Genomic DNA, 21,341 nt, shown 5'->3' with positions numbered 1-21,341 from the left:
CATTCATCTGTTGATGGACACTTAGGTTGCTTCCATGTCCTGGCTATTGTAAATAGAGCATCATTTTTTTAGATTCCATATGTAAGCAATATCATATGATATTTGTCTTTCTCTGTCCAACTTATTTCACTTAGTAAGATAATCTCTGGGTCCATCCATGTTGCTACAGATGGCATTATTTAATTCTTTTTGATGGCTGAGTAATATTCCATTGTATAAATATACCACATCTTCTTTATTCATTCATCTGTCGATGGACATTTAGATGCTTTCATGTCTTGGGTGTTGTAAATAGTGCTGCAGTGAACATTGGGGGGTGCATGTATCTTTTCGAATTATGGTGTTCATGGATTTTTCAAGATCTCCTTACATCATTTCCTGTTAGGAATCAAACTGAAATTATAAAAGCAATCATTTGGATTACACTTCAGTCACCAATTATGTTATCTATACTGTTTACTAAATTTGAGATTTCTTGGCCTTCAAATTTAGGAATTTTTAACCGAAAGAAGCACTTTGAGAGAAATTTAGTTTTTTTTTTCCTTTCAGTTAAAAACCAGTCAGGAGGAATTGGAGTTAAAAACCAGTCAGGAATTGGCGAAGTAAAACAAAATTATATATAAGGGAGCATTTTGACCATAGAAATCATACAGTTGTGATACTAGTAAGTGTATAGTAAGTTTATTATTCTTTCTACAAATTTGTTCACAGAATTTAAGGTTAATATGAACTGTTCTAGAAGTTTTCTGGCACTGCTAATCCCATGTATTGTGTGTGACAAAGAGCAGGATCAGGACTTGTGATTTAAGTGCTCTTCTTGGCTTGTGTCTCTCTGTTCCCTATAGTCAAATCTTCTTTCCAGTGACCTGAACTAGTCTGTCTGGTTTCATGAGCTCTTCTGCTCTGTAAACAGGAGGAATTTTCAGTAAGATTGTTAAAATTTAGGTGAAATCTTCTCATTTTACTACATAATTTTAGGTATGGGTGTTCTGTTTTGGAATTTAAACTCGGACTAATCATTTGTACTTTTTCTTTCACTCTTGTCAAAATCTCTTACAATTTTAACAGATTTTTATTTATAGGAGATGAAAAATATAATACTTACATTCCGATAATGTTTATCAAAGATAATTTTAAATAGCTTTGGCTTTTTGGAATAAAATGGCAATCTAGGAAGTTGAGTACAATAAAATGCTTAGGAATAGTTATAATAATGAACTGTAATTTCATGCACAGAATTCCTGAAATTCACTTATAGGGGAACACTATAGACTCTTCTACCACCTTTTATCCTTATTGACCATATTCCAGACCTGTATTGGCTTTGTTTAATCTACTTTGCTCATCTAGGTTATGAGCAGTGTTTGAGGTTAATTCTATATTTAAAATTCTAAGGTTCTATTTCTTCTCAAAATATGAAAAGTGAGATTATGAAACAGAAGGAAACTGCTAGGGACAGGCCTGTTTTTTGGAGCAAAAATGAAAGATAATAGTTTAACATGATAGAAGAGGAAAGGAATGAAAAATCCTAAGAAAACTAGGAAACACCACAACATAGCAGTCTGGAGTCATTCAGTGTAGAGTGAAGAGCCCTTCACCCAAAGTCTGTGATATTTAATAGGGTGACCCTAGCCATTAGGAGTAGCTTAAAGGTGATGCTATATATCAATTTCAATGAGATAAAATATTAAATTAATCTGTAAGTTAAATTTATATATTTCATAAAATACTTTTTAATCCCAAATTAATAAAGTTTAAAAGTCTAGTGTATAACATATGGTGGTAATATATTTATGTGGAATACATCATTCTTTGATAAAGCCAGAAAATTTGATGAAGCCAGGCATGTGACTTTTTAAAATAAGAAAGTTCAGTGTTTATTTTCAGGTACCATGTAATACTGTTTTATTTAATTAATCCAAAATTTTATATATCATTTTATAATCATATGTATATTATATACATACATATATAGACACAATTTATACTTTATAGTCAATGGACATCTTAGTTGTCAATTATTTTTTATATATTTGGTGCTTATGCTTCTTAGACTTTTCTGTTCTTATACATAGTTTTCCATTCTGCTGTAAGCACTGAATCTTTAGGACTAAGTCCTCCATTCTGGATTGTTTGTGTGCCTCTCTAGATTCTGTCTCTGCCTTTCTCCATCTTTCTTTCTTCTTGAGCAGTGTCCTGTACAGACATCAGATTCCTCTTGCCCTCTTCCTTCTGATTTGCTTGGCCAGTTGCGAGCCCCAGGGGGAGATGGAAGGGAGGAAAATACGGTTAGTGTATTTATATTCCTGCTTACCTCAATGAAAACTCACCTGCAACTGGATGTCTTTTTCTTTCAAGGCCTTCTTCTCCAGGTAACTCTCTTCTTCTGGGTCTGGTAACTGCCTCCTCACATTGTCTGAAGGACTTAAGTGTGGTAACAGCTTCCATTTACTTATCCCAGTATTCTGCATGAGGCTGTTAGTTTTCCAAAGACTTTTTGATAATCATTTAATGAGAATAAACTTTCCTTCATTTAGGATAAATGTACCTTGTCAGATTAGTGTATATCATCTCTTTTTTGATGGAATACTGATGATGTACTTTCTTTCAGTGTAAAGCTGCCATTTCCCCAAGGGTCTCTTCATAAATGGGAGACAGAGTGGAAAGACGCTGAAGTGGGAATGGGCCTCATCTCACTTATAATTCCAAGTCTCACCTCCCTCTGCAACAGGGTCACCTAGAGTGGCATGACTCTCTCCAACTTCATTAAATAATTGGGGAAAAGAAAAGAAAACTAAAGAGTATTATAAAATTTGAATGCAATAATTTAAGCTAAATGCTAAATTTAACATTTGTCATCATCCAAGAGAAAGTAATTTAAAGAAATTTCTTAATTTAAAAAATTAAGTAATTCACGAGAAGCCAGCTCAAAGTGAAGACTTTTTGCAAAAGTCTCCCATTGAAAACTCTGCTTTTGAATCTGTGTCTACCATTTAGCAAATCCTGTCTCCTACCCCAAGGACTGACTTTATTCTAAGACCTTTCTTCTTGCTCTCAGTCATGTATATCTCTAAGTCTGAGTTTTTAATTCTAGAAAAATGCCCTGGTTGTCCCAGGAATGTAATCCAAAGCTAACTAACAGAGGTCCACAATGGGTTCCATCTAAAGTACTCACAGCAGGATAAGTTGCAGATACACAACTTGTTGTCTCTGAGTTCCTTTGGAATCACATACACGTATGCACATGCACACACCTACATACTAAAAACCAGTTCCGAGACAGTAAATGCAATCTAATAGAGAAAAGTCCACCTGTTTCCACTGATACTCAAGTTCAGAAGAAACTTACCACCCCTCACATCTTTGAACCCCAACTCCTTAAGTCATTGCAGCTCAGGATGGTATGCATTTCCATTGATTGTTCTTCTGTTTCCTTCAGTACTTCTCATTTTTTTCTGTGGGACTTGCAATGGTAGGTTTTTTTTCCCCTTGATATTTGTAATTGTTGTTGTCGTGAATGGGATAATTTTCCCTTACTTTGTTTTAATGTAGTTAGTTCTACTAATTTTATATGCTATTCGTATATGTGTATAACTCTTTAAACTCTTAACTTACGTGGATCTCAAATGAGTCCTTTGGATTTTCTATATAGGGCATTATGTCATCTATAAATAATTACAGTTTTTCTCTTTCTTCGTAATACTTACACCTTTTCTTATTTTTTCCTTGACCTATTGCATTTCTAAAGACCTCCAATGCAATGTTAATAAATACTAATCAGGGTTTTCTAAGGTTGAATTCTTTCTTGTCCAAGCAAGAGATTCTGTTTGTCTAAGATTTTTCTGTTTGACTGTTTCATCCCGCTGTATGTATTTGACATACAGAATTTGTTATGCCTATTTTAATCTTCTCATATGCCTTTTTGCTAAATTACAGGTTCCAAACATCATGTTAAATATAAAAAATAATGCAGTTAGAATTGAGAATAAAAATAACTGGATTCAGACAAAATTAAAATATCGTTAGATAATGCTTTTCTCAAAAAAACTGTGGGAATAGACGATGTATTAGTTTCCTATGCCTGCTGTAAGAAATTACCCCAGACTTGTGGCTTAAAACAGCAGATATTTATTCTCTCACAATTTGAGAGACTATAAGTCCAAATTTAGTATCCTTGGGCAGAAATCAAGGTGTCAACAGGTTTGTGCTCCTTCTGGAGGCTGTAGAGGAGAATACATTCCTTGCCACTTGCAGCTTCTGGTAGCTGCCAGCATTCCTTGACTTGTGCTTGTATCACTCCAGTCTCTGCCTCATCCTCTTCGGTCTGTAAAATCTCTCTCTGTCTCTGTCTCACGAGAACACTTGTAAGGGCATTTAGGTCCCACCCGGATAATTCAGAATAATCTCCTCTTTTCGTGATCCTTAGTTGAATCACATTTGCAGAGGGTTTACCATATAAGGTAACATTTCTAGGTTCCAAGGATTAGTGACAGATATATTTAGGGGTTACCATTCATCCCACTACTGTCTGCGTTCTGACCCCAAAAGATTCAATTCTGTCCCACTTGCAAAATGTTTTCACATTATCTGAGTATCTCCAATGTCTCAATCTGTTATATTATCAACTCAAGTCAAAAGTCTTATCTGAATATCATCACCTCAGAGTCCCAAATCCTCTCTCTTAAATCATCAAAATCAGTTATAGGTGAGACTCAGTATTATGCATTCCGAGGAAAAATTGTGAACTTGTAAAACTAGAAAACAAGTTATCTGCTTTAAACAGTGATGAAACAAGCATAGTATAACAGTTAGTCATTCCTACTCTAAAAGAAAGAAAGAATAAGATAGAAAGGAGTCACCGGCCCCAAGCAATGTTAATACTTGACTTGATCACATCTGCAAAAACTTTACAAGGTTCCAAGGATTAGGTTTTGATACCTTTGGAGGGCCACCATTCAGCCCACTGCAGATGACATCGTGAAAAATATTAACTTACATATAAAGAGAAAACCTAAATAGATCATAGAAATTTAAAAAAATTGTCATAATGTTGCTTCCAAAAACCACCAGGCCAGCGATTCACAAATCATCCTTTAAAATCTTCAAAGAACAAATCCTATGCACTATTAACTATTCTGAACCATAAAAATGGAAACCTTCTGATTCCCTTTATTAAGCCAACACAATAAATATCAATATCTGACAAAATCTGCCTATGAAACAATCCCATTTGTAGCTATTGGTGTAATTTTCTTAAATAATGTATTAACAGAGAGGACACTATGTAATTCGGACATTCAGGTAAAGATTGTCAGGAGAGCAAAGATTGTTTATTGCAGATGGTAAATGTATTATGGGACTCTAATCTCATATTTAAAATTTCAAAATCTAACCTTGGAAAACATGTTCTTTGTAGTGTTAACCTATCTTTCTTTAAGTCAGTATTCATATGTACTAGTACAGAAATATGTGAATTTTACAGTGTGTTGTTCCCTCTGGGTTTGTTATTTAATGTGTCACATATGCACAGGATAGCCTTTTTAAAGTCCACAGAGTTTTAAATAGCAAAGCACAGCTGTCTCTAGGTACTTCATCCAATGCACATAGGAATTTATTTAATTTACTATATCAATAAACCAAAAGAGAAAATCATGTGAATCTTAAAATGATAACTATATTTCTATAGTAATAAGAGCTAACATTTATTTCCTTGCTTTATACATGCCAGATGCTGTTTTAGCTATCTTCCCGGTCTTAGAACATCACATCTTCATAATAAAGCAGGTACTATTAGTATCATTCCTATTTTAAAGGTAGGAAATTAGAAACACTGATATCCTGAGAAACTTTTCAAGGTCAAAGATCCGTTAATTTTAGAGCCAGGTCTTGAACCCAGACATTTTAACTCCAGAGTCCAAGTTCTTAACCTCTCTGCTATGCACATTGTCAGTCAGTATCTGGTGGTCATTTTAATCATTTGTCCATTCATTCAGTCAGTCACAATTTGAGTGCTTGGTCTTTCCTAGGCTAGTAATATGATATGATATCTAGTTCTGTGATATGGCAATGAATAAAACATGTCATGTCCTCATAGAGCTTACATAACCTTACACAAAGCTTAAGAGGAGAAGATGATTAAAAAGCTGCAAAAGAAAAATACATAGCATGTCAGATTGTGTTAACATGCTGTATGTTAAGATGGTAATGGGTATGGAAAAATATATCAAGAAAGGGAGACAAACTCTTAATAAAATATAACTAGATGAATCATTTCCAAGCCTGATAAAAACTTAATTTCTCAAAAGTAAAGCATTTTTTTTACATCTTTATTGGAGTATAATTGCTTTACAATGGTGTGTTGGTTTCTGCTTTATAACAAAGTGAAGTTATACATATACTTATGTTCCCATATCTCTTCCCTCTTGCGTCTCCCTCCCTCCCACCCTCCCTATCCCACCCCTCCAGCAGTCACAAAGCACCGAGCTGATCTCCCTGTGCTATGCGAAAGCCAGCATTTTGATTAATAATAATATACTGCATATAGTCTCATTAAATTAAATCTGCAAAAGCATACCAGCATTTCCATTTGGTATTGTTCTGCATGTACTATATAAAGCAATTAGATAAGAGAAAAAGACTTAGAGATGGAAATGTTTGAACAGAGCCATAGCATGTATCATTATTTATAGATGATAGGACTGTATTCCCAGAAAAATATGAATCAATTGAAAGGAACCATAAAATAACAGAATTATAAGGTTTAAAAGATTAATAATAATCAAAATGTTTTTTGGGCTTCCCTGGTGGCACAGTGGTTGAGGGTCCCCCTGCCGATGCAGGAGACGCGGGTTCGTGCTCCGGTCCGGGAAGATCCCACGTGCCGCGGAGTGGCTAGGCCCGTGAGCCATGGCCGCTGAGCCTGCTCGTCCGGAGCCTGTGCTCCGCAACGGGAGAGGCCGCGGCAGTGAGAGGCCCGTGTACCGCGCCAAAAAAAAAATGTTTTCTATATAAAACATAGCCAGTTAAAAAGATAAAATAAGAAAGGGGTATATTACAGTAGATACAAAAGTAAGATACATATGTATGAAATTAACATAAATACATTGGACTTAATATGAAGGAAACTTTGGCGCCTACTAAGAATCATATGAGAAAACATAGTAAGCAGGAAAATATATATTTTAAAAGATAGGACCTGATACTATAAAATATCCCTGTTCTCCCAAAATTTATCTATCAAATCAGATCTAATTGCAATACCAAAGGATTTTGGCTGGGTATTCATAGCAAGGTAATTTGAATAAAAATGATGTCACATTTTACCAGAAAGTACAAATCTTCTATATAACCATAAAATTTTTTAAAAGAGTGAAATAAATGGGGAATGTGACACTTGCCCATCCAGATATGAAAATTGATTACAAAACTACATTTAAAATAGTTTAGTATACTGGTTCAGAGTAACAGAGATGCAGAGATGGAAATTTATTATGTAATAAATTGTGTCTTTCAAACAGAGGGAAAAGTAAATTATTCAAAAACCCTATTAATATACATAATATGTATTTTGGAAAAAATTTGGCAAGATTTCTACTTAAATCTTATGCCAAAATAATACAAAATGATTCAAATATTACACTGCAAAATATGAAGTCATAAAGGCCAAAACATACAAAAAGTAGTAGTATTCCTAATTCTGGAGAAAAGAAAGATGTTTCTAAGCATGACTCAAAGCTCAGAAAGAAAATGTTGATATATCTGAAATAAAAACATTTAAAACTCTACAAGGAACAACAAAGTAAAAAAACAAACTTGTAAAATATTTGCAATGCATGACTTTGTCTACACTAGTAAAAAGCATAAAATGCCTGGGTTCTAGAGGCAGTTTCCTGTATTCAACTGTTAATTCCACAACCTCTTCCTGTATGGTCTAGAATGATTCTAAGATCCATAATCCTCAGTTTTCTCATTCATAACACATAGGTAACAATAGATAGCTCATAAAAATTGTTATGAGGTTAAATGAAATACTACATGTAAAGCTTTTAAAACAGTGCTTTAACAGTAGTAAATATTTAATTATTCATTGTTATCATTATGGTTATTAATATAAATAAATGTTTCCTTAATGTACACAGACAAAATGGGTAATGTACTTGAATAGGTAGTCCACATAAGAATAAATATGAACAAAGCATATGAAAAGATAGTCAATTTCAATCAACAATAATGAAAATTTATTTAAACAATTGTGACATACCTTTTAGCCCGTCAAATTCAGAAATTGATAAACTTAATGATAACCAGTCATTTTAGACACTACTAGTGGGAATATGTTAACTTTTTGGAGAATAATTTTTCACTCTATAGTAAAATGTAATATTTACATACACTTTTAGCCAGGAATTCCACTTGAGTATTTGTTGTAAAGAAATATTGACAGAGCTGCATAAAGGTTGTATAGAATTTGTTATCAAAATATTAAACAACATCAAATTTGGTAGCAAAATATTAAACCCAAACCACTACCGGTAGGAAAATAGCTACATAAATAATGGCACATCCATTAAAGGGAAGAGGTTCCTGACATTAAAAACTTCAGGAAAATACCAGTTTACTGATATAACAAGATGTCTGAGCTTTATTTATAAGTGAAAAAAACCCCAGTTTCAGCACAGTTTGTATAATATAAACCTATTTTTGTAAATATACATATGTGCATATATATTTTCATACATGTATACTTTATATATAGACAGTTTTCAAAATAATGCATGAGAAAGGGTCTTGGTTATTATCTCTAGGAATTAAAATTGGGGAAATGTGAGACTCACTTTTCATTTCATATACTTTTATATATATTGAATTTTTTTAACATTACTTTTATTTAAAGTATAGTTTAACCAAAGAAAAAGATCATAATCAATTTGAGAGCTCAGAGTTCTTCAAGGGAGACCCTAAGCACATATTCTCTGAATATCTTTTGGAGGAATTTAATAGAAAAAAAATTCTTTGAAACCCTTGAGGTTGTGCGTGCGGTGAGTGTGGGGTTGAATGCACAAATGGACTTCCAGAGACTGCTCATTGCTATTTTGGAATTGTTGAACAGCATAAATGAGAAAATATACTAAAAGCTGTGAAGATGAATCAATTGGGATGGAACTGGGAACATTTATTAAGTCTGTACCAGAAGTTTCATATCGTATAGTTTCATCAGAGTTGGCAGACCTCTGTGCCGAAGCAGATGGTGCTGACTCATAAGGGTTAAGGTTCCAAGAAAGGATACCACTGCATATTTATTAGGATGGTAAAATTAAAAAGACTGTCAAGAGTTGGTGTAGATGTGGAGTGTTGGTAAAGATGTGGAGTAACTGGAACGCTCATACTTTACTAGTAGGAATGCAAAATGGTACAAGTACTTTGAAAAATAATGTGGCAGTTTCTTATAAAGTTAAATATACACATACCATATAACTCAGCGGTCTCATTCCTAAGTGTTTACCCAAAAGACATAATCACACATGTCTACAAAAAGAATTGTGCTGAAAAGTTCATAGCAGCTTTATACATAAAAGCCAAATGTCAGCAACTAATGAATAAACAGATTGTGGTATACTTATTTAATAGAATACTACTTAGCAATAAAAAGGGACAAACCACTGACACTGGAACAAATGGCTGAATCTCAAAAGCATTATAGTAAGTGAAAGAAGCCAGACATAAGAGAGTACTTTTAAATTCCATTTATAGGAAATATTAGAAAAGGCAAAATATAATGACAGCAGATCAGTGATTTTTAAGGGTGGAGGAGTGTTTGTGTGTGTGTGTGTGTGTGTGTGTGTGTGTGTATATATATATACACACACACACACATACACGCATACATATACATATACGTGTGTGTGTGTTTGTGTGTATATAAATGCAAAGGGCCTTAGGGAACTTTTGGGGGTGATGGAAATTTTCTATATCATGATTGTGAAAGTGGTTATTGATACCTCTGTCTAACATTTAATTGTACACTTAAAATTGCTTTATTGTATGTAAATAATACCTCAAAAATTCAGTTGGAAATCTTTAAAAATATTCAACAAATAAAACACCACAAACTTCAGCTTTTGAAGCTCCTTAGCAAAGTGCAATTATTAAAGGAAAAAAAGCTCACACACAGGAAGATGTTGTGATTTATCCATCCAAAAGTAAGGAGGAACTGAACTATTTCAAGAAATCAATGAAAATTCATTCACCTAGCATACAAGGTTCAGTTTTAAATTCTGTGATTGCATTTTGGAATAACTCTTGATAATACTTGTTTGTAATTGGCTAGATTTATATTCTATCCTAAAATGGAATGAATTGAGAAGATATTTAATTTGGTATAATAATAATACAGTTTCCAGAAATACAAATTATTTGGCAAGTTTTGTAAAAATATTTGTCAGATAAAGTTTCTTTAAATGGATTAAAAAATATAGTACCTATTACGTATTTAGGCAAATATATTTTACACTTCAAGAAAAAGATTAGTATTGATAATGTCCTCCTCTTAGTAGAATTCGCTGTATATAGGTATCTAGCACTTTTATTTTCTCAATTTAAAATGTTATGATCCACAGAAAATAATGAAGTTTTTCAAATTAATAACTTAAAATGCAATTTTGGGGATTTAGGGTAAGTTTATTTTAAAAAAAAAACAATGATAAGCCCTTACAGGAAAAGAAAAAAATCAGTCTTTAGAAAAAATACCAGTGCAGAGTATTAAAGGCAGATGTGGCTAAGAAGCTGATTCTCTGATATATGTATACCTGTGTGTGTGTGTGTGTGTGTGTGTGTGTGTATACACACACACACGCGCACATATTTGCATATATATAAAGTAACATACAAATTACTACACAGACTACTTTGAAAATGAACATAATGGGATTTATTTTTTTTTACTTTAATAAAGATGGATATGTTTTCGTTCTTAGATCTGATTTTATTTTTTAAATTAAAACGAAAGTATAAATTCAGGAAATAATAAAACCAAATTGAGAGTCAGTAAATACATCTTTCATATTTATGCAATTCAACTCTTTTTTAGCACCCTCTTTTTACTTTAAGTAACATTCTAGTATGGATATAGAATATATGAACACCCCAGCTATAACAGAACACTACTGCAATTGCTATACAGAATAATCTCAGAAAATCTCACTACAATACTATAAAGGGGTATCAGTATCCTCTTTTAAAGATAGGAAGCTGTGACTCATGGTAAATAAGCAATTTGCTCACAGTCACAAGTCTTGGAAGTGAAAGTCTGTCCAAATTCAAAGTTTATCCGTTCTAGGATATGAAAGTGATGCCAATTTAATTTCTGTTTCCTACAAACCGCAGTGCATAGAGACCGAAAGTGCAAAGTTTATGTAAAAAACCAAGATTACTTTAGCTTTTTCTTGTTTGGTCTCTTTTTAGAGACCCGTTAGTGCCCCTGAAATATGGCTGCTGGATAAGTTTGCAGGGTTTGGCAGTTCTCTTTCAAGCCTCTTGGGGTTATGCCAAAAGGACAGGGTCCCATGGGAATTTGGTCTGAATTTTCATCCAAATGAACACCTGCTGTCATTGTTCCTTATCCATCCTGTAGTCAGCAAGGCCAGCTCTCTCTTTGTGGGTGGGACCCATTCAACACACGGAAAAGGCATACCAGTGTTCCTCACGAGTTTCTATTTTTCCCCTCTCTTTCCTACATGATTCTTTGCCGGAGTGTCTTGGAGATAGAGGAGCGAAGGTTAAGTTTATCTTTGGCCATTTGGTGTTCTGTATTTCTGGGAATTTAGGCAGTTATAGTCTAGTCTACATAAATGGTCTTCTTTTGATACTCTCTCTTTCCTCCTTCCTCCTCTCTTTTCCTTTCTCCCTCTCTCTGTACTATTTGTGTTGCTTTGGAAAGGAAGAGATCTGTTTATTGCAAAAGTGTATGCTTATAAAGCAAATTATCCGACACAATCTGCTTTTAAAAGTTTCAGTGCTATAACTTACGGAAACAAATAATTCAAGCAGAGGTAAATTCAATGATAGTCTCCCTGTGGATAACTAATATTGATCATTCATTCTTAGTACTTGATTCATATTTCTTTACTTTTGTGTATTTAACTGGTCTGTTGGATGTATGCATTTAATTATAAGGTATTCCAGATTGATTTTGAACCAGATTAGGGATAAAGTCAAAATAAGTGATTTTTAAAATTAATGATAATGCCACATAATATACCATACTCAGATTTTTTCTATAATTTTGTACCACAGTAAGACAAGTGCACATTCTCAAAAAAGTATATTTATGACTTATTAGTGAGAATTTTTTAAAAAGGAAGAAACTCTGTGACTGGGTTTTAGAGCTGTTGAGCCAATAGACGTGAACACCTTGATATTCTTACTTAGCAAACCAGGAAATTGACCACACATATATAACAGAGGTATATCTTAGGATATCAAACCATAGAATTTTTAAATAACTTTTTTTATTTTACAAGTGTTGTTTCAGTATGCACCTATCTATACCTTTGTGTCCTTTATACGTGGATTAATTCAATTACTCAACAATTTTTAGAGGATAAAATTGTACAGAAAAAACTAGAGTTCTATCAGCTCTATCTTGCAGGGAAAAGCAGCTCTCGGTCTGCCATCTGCAGCGGGCATTGGTCCCTCTCTTGTTGTGCCTCATGCTTTGTTATGCATGAGTAAGCACATTAGCCTTTTCATTTCATTCATTAGACTTTTAATCCTTGATTAGTGTTTTCAGGATTCTCTCAAATACACAACTTCTTTATTTCCTTTGTGTTTGGTTTTTCTTTTTCTTTTATCTCTACTATGAAACGAAATTAACCGTTAATCTCTAAAATAGCCCCATTTCCTTTGAGATTACTGGTAAATATATTAGTTTCTCATTGGAGTGATTAATCATGTGTAGATGAAGCATGGGAAATTATCTCCCTGCTTGGAATAACAGGGCCAACTATTAAAAGTCAGCAAGAACAGTCTGTACTTGAAAAGCCTGAATCAAAGTATTCTACCAATCTCACGCGTTGTGTGATTCTGTATCATAGAAACTCTGAATGAATTTCCTAAAAGGGAGAAACATCCATTAGGGTGCAGAACTGGTGCATTTGAGGTCTCAGAGTTCAGTTACACTTGTCCCCAGTTCTCCAAAAATAAATTTTTCCCTTTGTTGTTTTTCTCCATTAAGCAAGATATGTCAGAAAGTAACTTGTGGAATGAACAGTTAATAATTACACATCCAGTACACTCTTAGCCAACTTTGAAGCCACATATTATACTTACCTTTACTAGATATGCACCCTCAAATGATACTTTTACCCATAATTAATCTCAAAGGACTAGGAGCTTCTCCACCTGATCATTTCTCCACTTAAGCCATTCTTCTAGTTTTTGTGTAACAATATTTTCAACTACCTTTTGACATTTATGTTCATATGAACTATCTTAAACATACTTTAAGCATGAGGCCAAAACCAATTATTAAAGGAGATATATAAATTAAATAGAAATCAGGGCTTTCCCTGGTGGCGCAGTGGTTGAGAGTCCGCCTGCCGATGCAGGGGACACGGGTTCGTGCCCTGGTCCAGGAAGATCCCACATGCCGGGGAGCGGCTAGGCCCGTGAGCCATGGCCGCGGGGCCTGTGCGTCCGCAATGGGAGAGGTCACAGCAGTGAGAGGCCCGCGTACTGCCAAAAAAAAAAAATTAAATAGAAATCAATTCCTAGAAGTAAATATGAAAAGTAACCAATGGTGACTAAATCACACTTGCACGGAATTTATGTGGATTACACATTTCTGCCTAATAGCAGAATATCTTCTTTGCAATGACGTTGTTTAGGAAAAGTTAATTTAAAATATTAGTCTTCAATTTTTTCTCTTTTAATCGTTATTTCCACAAGATAATAGGATCATAAACTTTTATTTTTCATTTCTGTTTCTCTTCTTAGGATGCTTCCATTGCTCACAGATTCCACATCATGAGAGAAAAACACCCAGAAAAATTCAATAGTAGGTAAGATAACATATTTTAATTATGGTTGCTGTTGATGAACTATGTCATAAAAGAGATCACTATATGGTATAAAGCACTTTACATATAATGACTGAATAAGGCTTGGTGTATGTGTAAATATTAAGACAAAAGTGTTCATTTTTCTTGTTAGGTTTTAGTGAGGTTATAATGAGGAATACAGTGTGGTCATATCTAAGCCCATTCTTATGTGCTGAGAAGAAAGATTTCAAGTGTGAGGTGAAAATCGTACCTTATTAAGATATACTGGAAGTCTTTACATGGCTAAGTATATGAGGAGCGATCATCCTAAATCCCAAGGAAAAACATGAGGCTCTGATTTGATCATGATGAGTAACTGTACATTGCGTAGGTATCATATAAGACCTTTAATCTTTGTACTATCAGTCCTATATGGGCCTCAGCTAAATGGAAGATAAACCAGAGAAATATCAGTGCTGACAAAAACTACTTTTAAAGACTTTGTCTTCACAGTGAAAAAGGCTTGAAAACCAAAATAGGCAGAAATTATTTCCTCTAAAATGTAGGTGTTGACTTTTTTCTGATACTCAGGGAGGTAGAGAAAGCTTTGGCTTTGTTATCTTCCCCATTTCTAGAAGGAAATATGGCTATCTCCACCCCACTAGCCAGGAAAAATTGGGCAGAAGCAGTGAATCATCTTTTGCTTCAGTTATATGCATTTCTACTCTGTTCATTTCACAGAGGTACAAAATCATAATCAGCATTTATATAGAGTTATTTAAGTGCTTTATATATTACTGTTCAAAGTAAATATGGTCTCTGTATTTGGCTAGATTGACATTGTACCATAAACGTTACAGAACACATAAGACAACTGCTCCTGGAAATTCTTATGTTTATTTCAGTTTTGTCATACACTAGTAGATTGACATAGTTTTCTTCCATGTAGTTTCATAATAAATAAATGCTGTTGAAATGTATTTTTAAATCTGTTTTAGATTTTTCTTAACTGTAGACTTTAGTGTACTACTTTATACAAGAATCATCATATTAAATAGTTTCATGGTTAGTGAGACCCTATCTGATTTTTCATTATATTGATCTATTTAAATGTTTTAGCAAGACATATGAAAACATATTTGTAAAATGTGCCTTAGGTATTGCCTTAATGATAAATCATGATGCTGTGGTTTGCTCTTTCTTTCATAGTTCAGACATCTATGATTTTTGTTTTAAGGAAAATGGAAAAAGTGTATAATGAATATGTGTATGTGCACATAATATCTTTAGAAGGATTCACAAAAATCTTTTAACTTTGGTTTCTTCTGGAAAAGAGAACCAAGTGCTTGGGATGGATACTGAATTTTTATTGTACTGTTTGAATTTTATGCCATGTATATTACAAAATGAAAAGTCAAAAGTAATTTCATTAAAATTGTGCACCTGTTTTTTTATATCTAGAATAGACACTTTCATTTTACAAGATTTAATTTTATTTCATGAAGTCTATGAAAAAAATTGATGTAACAATGAAATTATATTCACTTTGTAGTATATTTCAGCACTTGATGACCCATCTTGAATGTTCTGGAAATGAACATATTTATTAATGCACATAAAGCCATATTATAGAATCAACTATCCTATGCTTACCCCAGTACCATTCTGTGAAGCATTCATGTGTTGATATTCATATATTAAAATAGGTTTCTAGCAAAAAAAAAAATGCTATTTGAAAAATGCTGCATTCAGTGTGCCCCACCAGGAGTTTTACAGTTTAAAAGCCCATTAAAGGAATTAAGAAATGCTTAAGGGGGAAAATTTTTGTCCCAAACTTATTCAGCAGAGGGAGGAGAGAAGAGAGAAGGAGGGAGGGGAGAAAACCAGAGAAACAGAGAGAAAGAGAGACATGGGGGAGGGAGGATGTATCAGTATGTTTAGGTGATGCTCAAATTTGACAGCCTATATTTAAGAATGCCAGTATTTATGATCCTCCCTCAAGTATAAAAGGTAATCAGTTCTGTTCTCCAGAATAATTTTAATTCTTTTTAATAAGACTTCTGTTATTTACTTATATCTATTTAAGTTTTTATTTTCAATTACAGTACTAATTTATGACATTGCTCACTGCCCAACATGTGGTTAGATGCCATTTACTACTAATGTGTTTCCTAATGTGTTTATATACCCCAATGAATTTATAAGATGTAAAATTACATCTTATTGAAACTTACTTGTAAATTTAAGTCACAAGTAAATCTTGCTTATATAGTTTAAAGGGGATATTTCATTTGGAACAGTAATAACATAGAAAACACCTTCTAGATTGTTATAGGTCACATGTTTCTGTTGTGAGTTCAAAGAATGCCAGGTGTATCAGTGGATGCTCAGTAAATTATCGCCAGCTGTTTTTTAAGATAACAGTCAACCCTAAATTTATATACATCACCAAGTTAATTATCCATATACATTTCAATCTGTACTTTTGTAGGTTGTCTTCACTCAGAGTTACAAGCATTTAGGTAATTCTCTAAACTGCAATACAGCATATTCAGATTATGAAAATGTTCTAATAAATTTCTATGAGGAAGACATGCCAAGCTTGTGCACAAGCAGTTTCATACTTACAAGGACAGGTTTCCAGATTTCAACATTGAGATAGGTTCGGCTATAGCACTTTCATATTTTCAGGAATTTGCAAATGGATTTTTTTAAGTACTCCGAATAATGGTGTTTCAGATCAGATCTCTTGTCACAATAAATCACACGCCATTAATATTATCCTCTAGCATGCTCACCTTGAAATTCATTTATATTTTAAAGAACATGATGTTTCTAACATTATCTTAAGGAAATTAATTACCAAAATATATAGTTCTGCTCTCTATGCTTCTTATGACAGAAATTGAAAGAACTGGGAAAGATAATGATTTTTCCGGTGGTGCTTAAGAGAGTGCTAGTTGAGAGGTTTATATCATATTCTTTTCCAAATTTCTACGTAAATCTAAGTTAACTGTTAAAAGGAAATATGCTGTTCAACTTTCTAAACTTTAAGATAGTCTTCAAACTGAATTTAAATAAATATTTCTGTTGTTTTAAGCTGGAAAAAATAATTCTTAAAGTATCTATGCTACTATTTAAAACCAGTTATTACATAATATTGGTATTTAAAATATTTATATAACTTGACTATTACTATTTACCATCACACTGATGCTCATAATTCAAATATATTATACCTTTCTGGGTTTTATTTAGTAAAAGCATTTTATGTTCTTGCTTTTTTTAAAAAAAGATATTAACAATTGTACATAAACACACTATAATATCTATTAACATTATAATTATGAAGGGTTATAATAATTTCGGAGAAAATGTAAAATGGTTGAATTCCACGTGTAAATCTGTGTATCATTGACAAGGACTTATAGGTAATATGCAAAATGGAACTAAGTATAGAAAAAGTATCGGTGGTTTACAAAGATTTTTTAATATTGTAGTCATAGCTTGTTTTTAAAGAACCAATTCAAATTCTTAATACACAACACTTAATACACCTGCTAGCAAACACTGAGGGTTAGCAATACTGCACAAAGATACTATTTCATTGTCACATTGATCACTTAAAATGATCTGGTCGGGCTTCCCTGGTGGTGCAGTGGTTGAGGGTCTGCCTGCCGATGCAGGGGACACGGGTTCGTGCCCCGGTAGGAAGGTCCCACATGCCGCGGAGCGGCTGGGCCCGTGAGCCATGGCCGCTGGGCCTGCGCATCCGGAGCCTGTGCTCCGCAGCGGGAGAGGCCACAACAGTGAGAGACCCGAGTACCGCAAAAAAAAAACCCAAAAAACTATCTGGTCTCTAACTCCCTGAATGACACAAAGATCGTTTTCTTAGCCCTCTGTTCAAGAGGTATGTGCCTTATTTCTGTACTACTTTCAGCTTTTTTGTGAAGACATCTACAACTAGAAAACTGAAACAGATATGTAAATTTAAATAAGGCAGTTTAACTCAGAATCTAGGTAGTGATATAAGATATGCCAGAGGGCCTTGCCTTCTAAATGTGTGAGAAGAAACAAAACTGAAAAATTGGTGTTCCAGACTGATAATTTGATGTTACTATATTAATAAAACCTAATTTTGAAAAAATTCTGTGCTCTGCACATTACTCAAGAAATTAAATTAGTCTACATGAATTTAGAAAATGTGCCTATGCCTTTAAGATGACACTCATTCTGTGGAATGATTCTTGATTTTTTTTTCTGACAATAGGCTGTAAGATCATGGAATGAGACTCTTTGGGACGTTAGTATCTACACAGTGCATGGTATATAATGAGCACTCAATAGATACTTGCTAAATGTATTCATTACATTATTTATTAGTAAGTGGTATATTTGTTTCAAAATATCTTACTATTTTTATAGTTTGTGTTTTTATAGTGCCAAAAAAGATAATACAAAGAGAGTTGAAATATGCCTAGAATGAGTCTTGATCCTCAATAACTATTCTTTTAGGTACTAAAAGGTGTTTTGGTATTCTTTTTTTTTTTTTGCTGTACGTGGGCCTCTCACCGTTGTGGCCTCTCCCGCTACGGAGCACAGGCTCCGGACGCGCAGGACGCGCAGGCCCAGCGGCCAAGGCTCACGGGCCCAGCCGCTCCGCGGCACGTGGGATCCCCCCGGACCGGGGCACGAACCCGCGTCCCCTGCATTGGCAGGCGGACTCCCAAGCACTGCGCCACCAGGGAAGCCCTGGTATTCTTGTATTTAATATCCAAGGACTCCAGCCAGCAGTGTTAACAAACAAAAATTTTACAATATAAATCCCTGAGCTCTGTGAATGCCTTGCTAATGAATGCTTACTTATTGATTTGTTTTAGCACTTGTATTATCAACTTTATCAGTTAGCAATAATTCTTAATGATTATTAATTATTTATTAGTCAAAACAGGTCACAATATATTCTTACAATTCAACAAAATAAATGTTCAAATCTTCACAAACAGTGTTTAAATTCTGTGTGGCATTTTATTTTAGGCATTTGACCTCACTTTTGCATCCATCAGTCAAGACAACTTCATTATTGTATAGTGAAGCATTTTTTTCTATTTAAAAATGTAAATTATGTTTCATTGTAAACTTCCACATTTGTAAATGGTACCATCTTTTATAAACCAACTAGGGAAATGGCACTCTTGATATTAAAAGTTTAAACATCTGTCTTGTTAAGTTTTCGGAATAAAATCTCTATTCATTAGAATTGTTCACATTGTACGGGGACCTTTTGGACAAAATTATATAGTCATGAGACTCCCATGAGCTAAGGCATTTTTTATTTCTTTATTTTCTGTGTACGTACCCAACTTTGGTCTATTTTTAAAAATGAAACTTACTCATTTTTCATTATCACTTAGCATGACTACTCAATTATATCCTTTAAATAACGTTTCTTGAATTTTTTTGTGTAAGCGTTATTAAGTCAGCTTTTCCAGATGATGAAACTATTATCCTCATATAAGCCATACAGTGTGTAGATAAATAGATGGGTAGATAATATATAGATTTATACATGTGTGTACATATATATATATATGTGTGATGCATATTTATTTATTTGTGTATGTATATGCTACATACATTTTCTGTGAGTTTCAGCTTTTCATATTATCATATTTATGTAAGCTTTTCATAATATGTATTCTTGCTACAATATAGTTCTAATATAAGACCTTTAAAATAATTTACTAACTATGCTATTCTCTCCATATAGTTTCATTTGTATGTTGAGACTCATATAAATATGTCTGATCTGAGCAGATGAAAATATGGTTAAGTGAGTTAGAGCTGTGTGCACATTGATGCAAGGGATTCAGTTCACCTGAATCTTTCTGCATTATTTCCTGGTATCACTGAACCATAATGCTCACTTTTATGTCCGAGCTGTTCAAAATCATGTTTGTAAGATAGTTCTTTGGAATAGAGTGCGTGAGAACTGGAGGGTAAATTAGGAAGAGATTCAGTAACTTTTCTTCGTTCTTTACCTCTCACTCCGTCTTTTCTTCATTCTCTCCAGATTTCTTATTCCTGCTCTCTTGTTTTCTTTCCTTTATTTTTGACACTGCAGGGGAGTAACAAAAGGATCAGTGAAGGTCCTGAAGTTTGGATAAAACATTGCTGTCTCCTATTGATTTGGTTGATTATTCTGCAGACATTTAATGAGTTCTTTTTAAATGATGGGCATCCAGCTAGACCCTGTATTTTTTGACTCTCTAAGGCAAATGAGGAAAATGAATTTGGGGTTACATATAAACCTTAGATGGTTACAGGTTCTGCAGAAGAATGTAAACTGAAAGAAAAGTCTACATTGTAACAGTACAGATGGGTATTTTCTGGGACTCCTAAGTTAAGGTGAGCATTGAGCTCTAAAGGGTATATGTTGAAGTAAGGGTTGCTTATATATTCTCTGATTTAGTTGAAGAAGAAACATTTATTTCTAGTTTTTGTTTGCAAGATACTTACATTTTATTAGTATCATCTCCATGCAAATATTCTAAATTTTTTCTTCCTTGATTTTGCCTTTCTATTCCCAGGATTTGTGTTTTTGCTTTACATGAATTTGCAAGTGTTTTATGCAAAAATTTTATACACATACACACCCACTTCCTAGGATACCAAATTAAAAAACAAGATTTGTGAAGTAACAGTAGTTAATTCAGAAATGTCCGAAAAATCACAACTGAATAATCCAAGATATACAGTGTTTTCTTGTAGGGAAGGGTACTAAACAGAAGGCAGTTTAAGAAAAAAATTTCTGCTCATTATTATAGGTCCTGTGCCTACATGGAAACTTACAGGAAATAATTATCAAATTAAAAGTAAATTATTTCTTGTTTATTATAAGCTGACAGCAAATATATATATATAACATATAAATTTATACATATTATAGATATATAGATATATAATTTCAAGTAGTCCTTAATGAATTATCACTTTTAAGGGAAAAACCAACTTAGCCAGCAGTTAAAGCTGCTGTTTCTAAGAACCCTGTCCTCAATTTACCAAGTGTTTTTGTGTTGAAAACACTGAAGCTTCTGTTTCCTTTGTGTTCAGACCTACTCCCTGGCTTAGCATTAGTCTCTCTAACTGTAACAAGAACCAGGTGTGCTCTGGGGGCTGAGGGGATCCACTAAAGTAATTAGACAGTGGACAGCTGACTTTGGGGAATGAGCCTGTAACACTGACCAGTGTGAACAGCAGAAATGTTTTTTCCTTTGATTTTGTAGATAATCTAGAGGCTAGCAT

General features: G+C 33.7%; 1 protein-coding gene across 8 annotated transcripts in view; it reads left to right on the top strand.

Annotated features, from left to right (window-relative positions):
- Positions 1-21,341, top strand: part of DGKB (diacylglycerol kinase beta) — a 703,399-nt gene that overhangs the window by 370,742 nt on the left and 311,316 nt on the right. For all 8 annotated transcript variants that reach the window (XR_007479225.1, XM_049714819.1, XM_004263483.3 and 5 more), the window contains one exon: positions 13,993-14,057. Coding sequence is in view for 7 of the 8 variants with exons in the window: in XM_049714819.1 (XP_049570776.1) it covers positions 13,993-14,057 (65 nt within the window). In the remaining variant the exon portion in view is untranslated. The remainder of the gene's footprint in view (positions 1-13,992; positions 14,058-21,341) is intronic.

The sequence above is a fragment of the Orcinus orca genome, chromosome 9, assembly GCF_937001465.1.
Source record: "Orcinus orca chromosome 9, mOrcOrc1.1, whole genome shotgun sequence".
Classification (NCBI taxonomy): Eukaryota; Metazoa; Chordata; class Mammalia; order Artiodactyla; family Delphinidae; genus Orcinus; species Orcinus orca.
The sequence above is the reverse complement of the archived record's forward strand: the minus strand, read 5'-3'. Positions and strand labels throughout refer to the sequence as shown.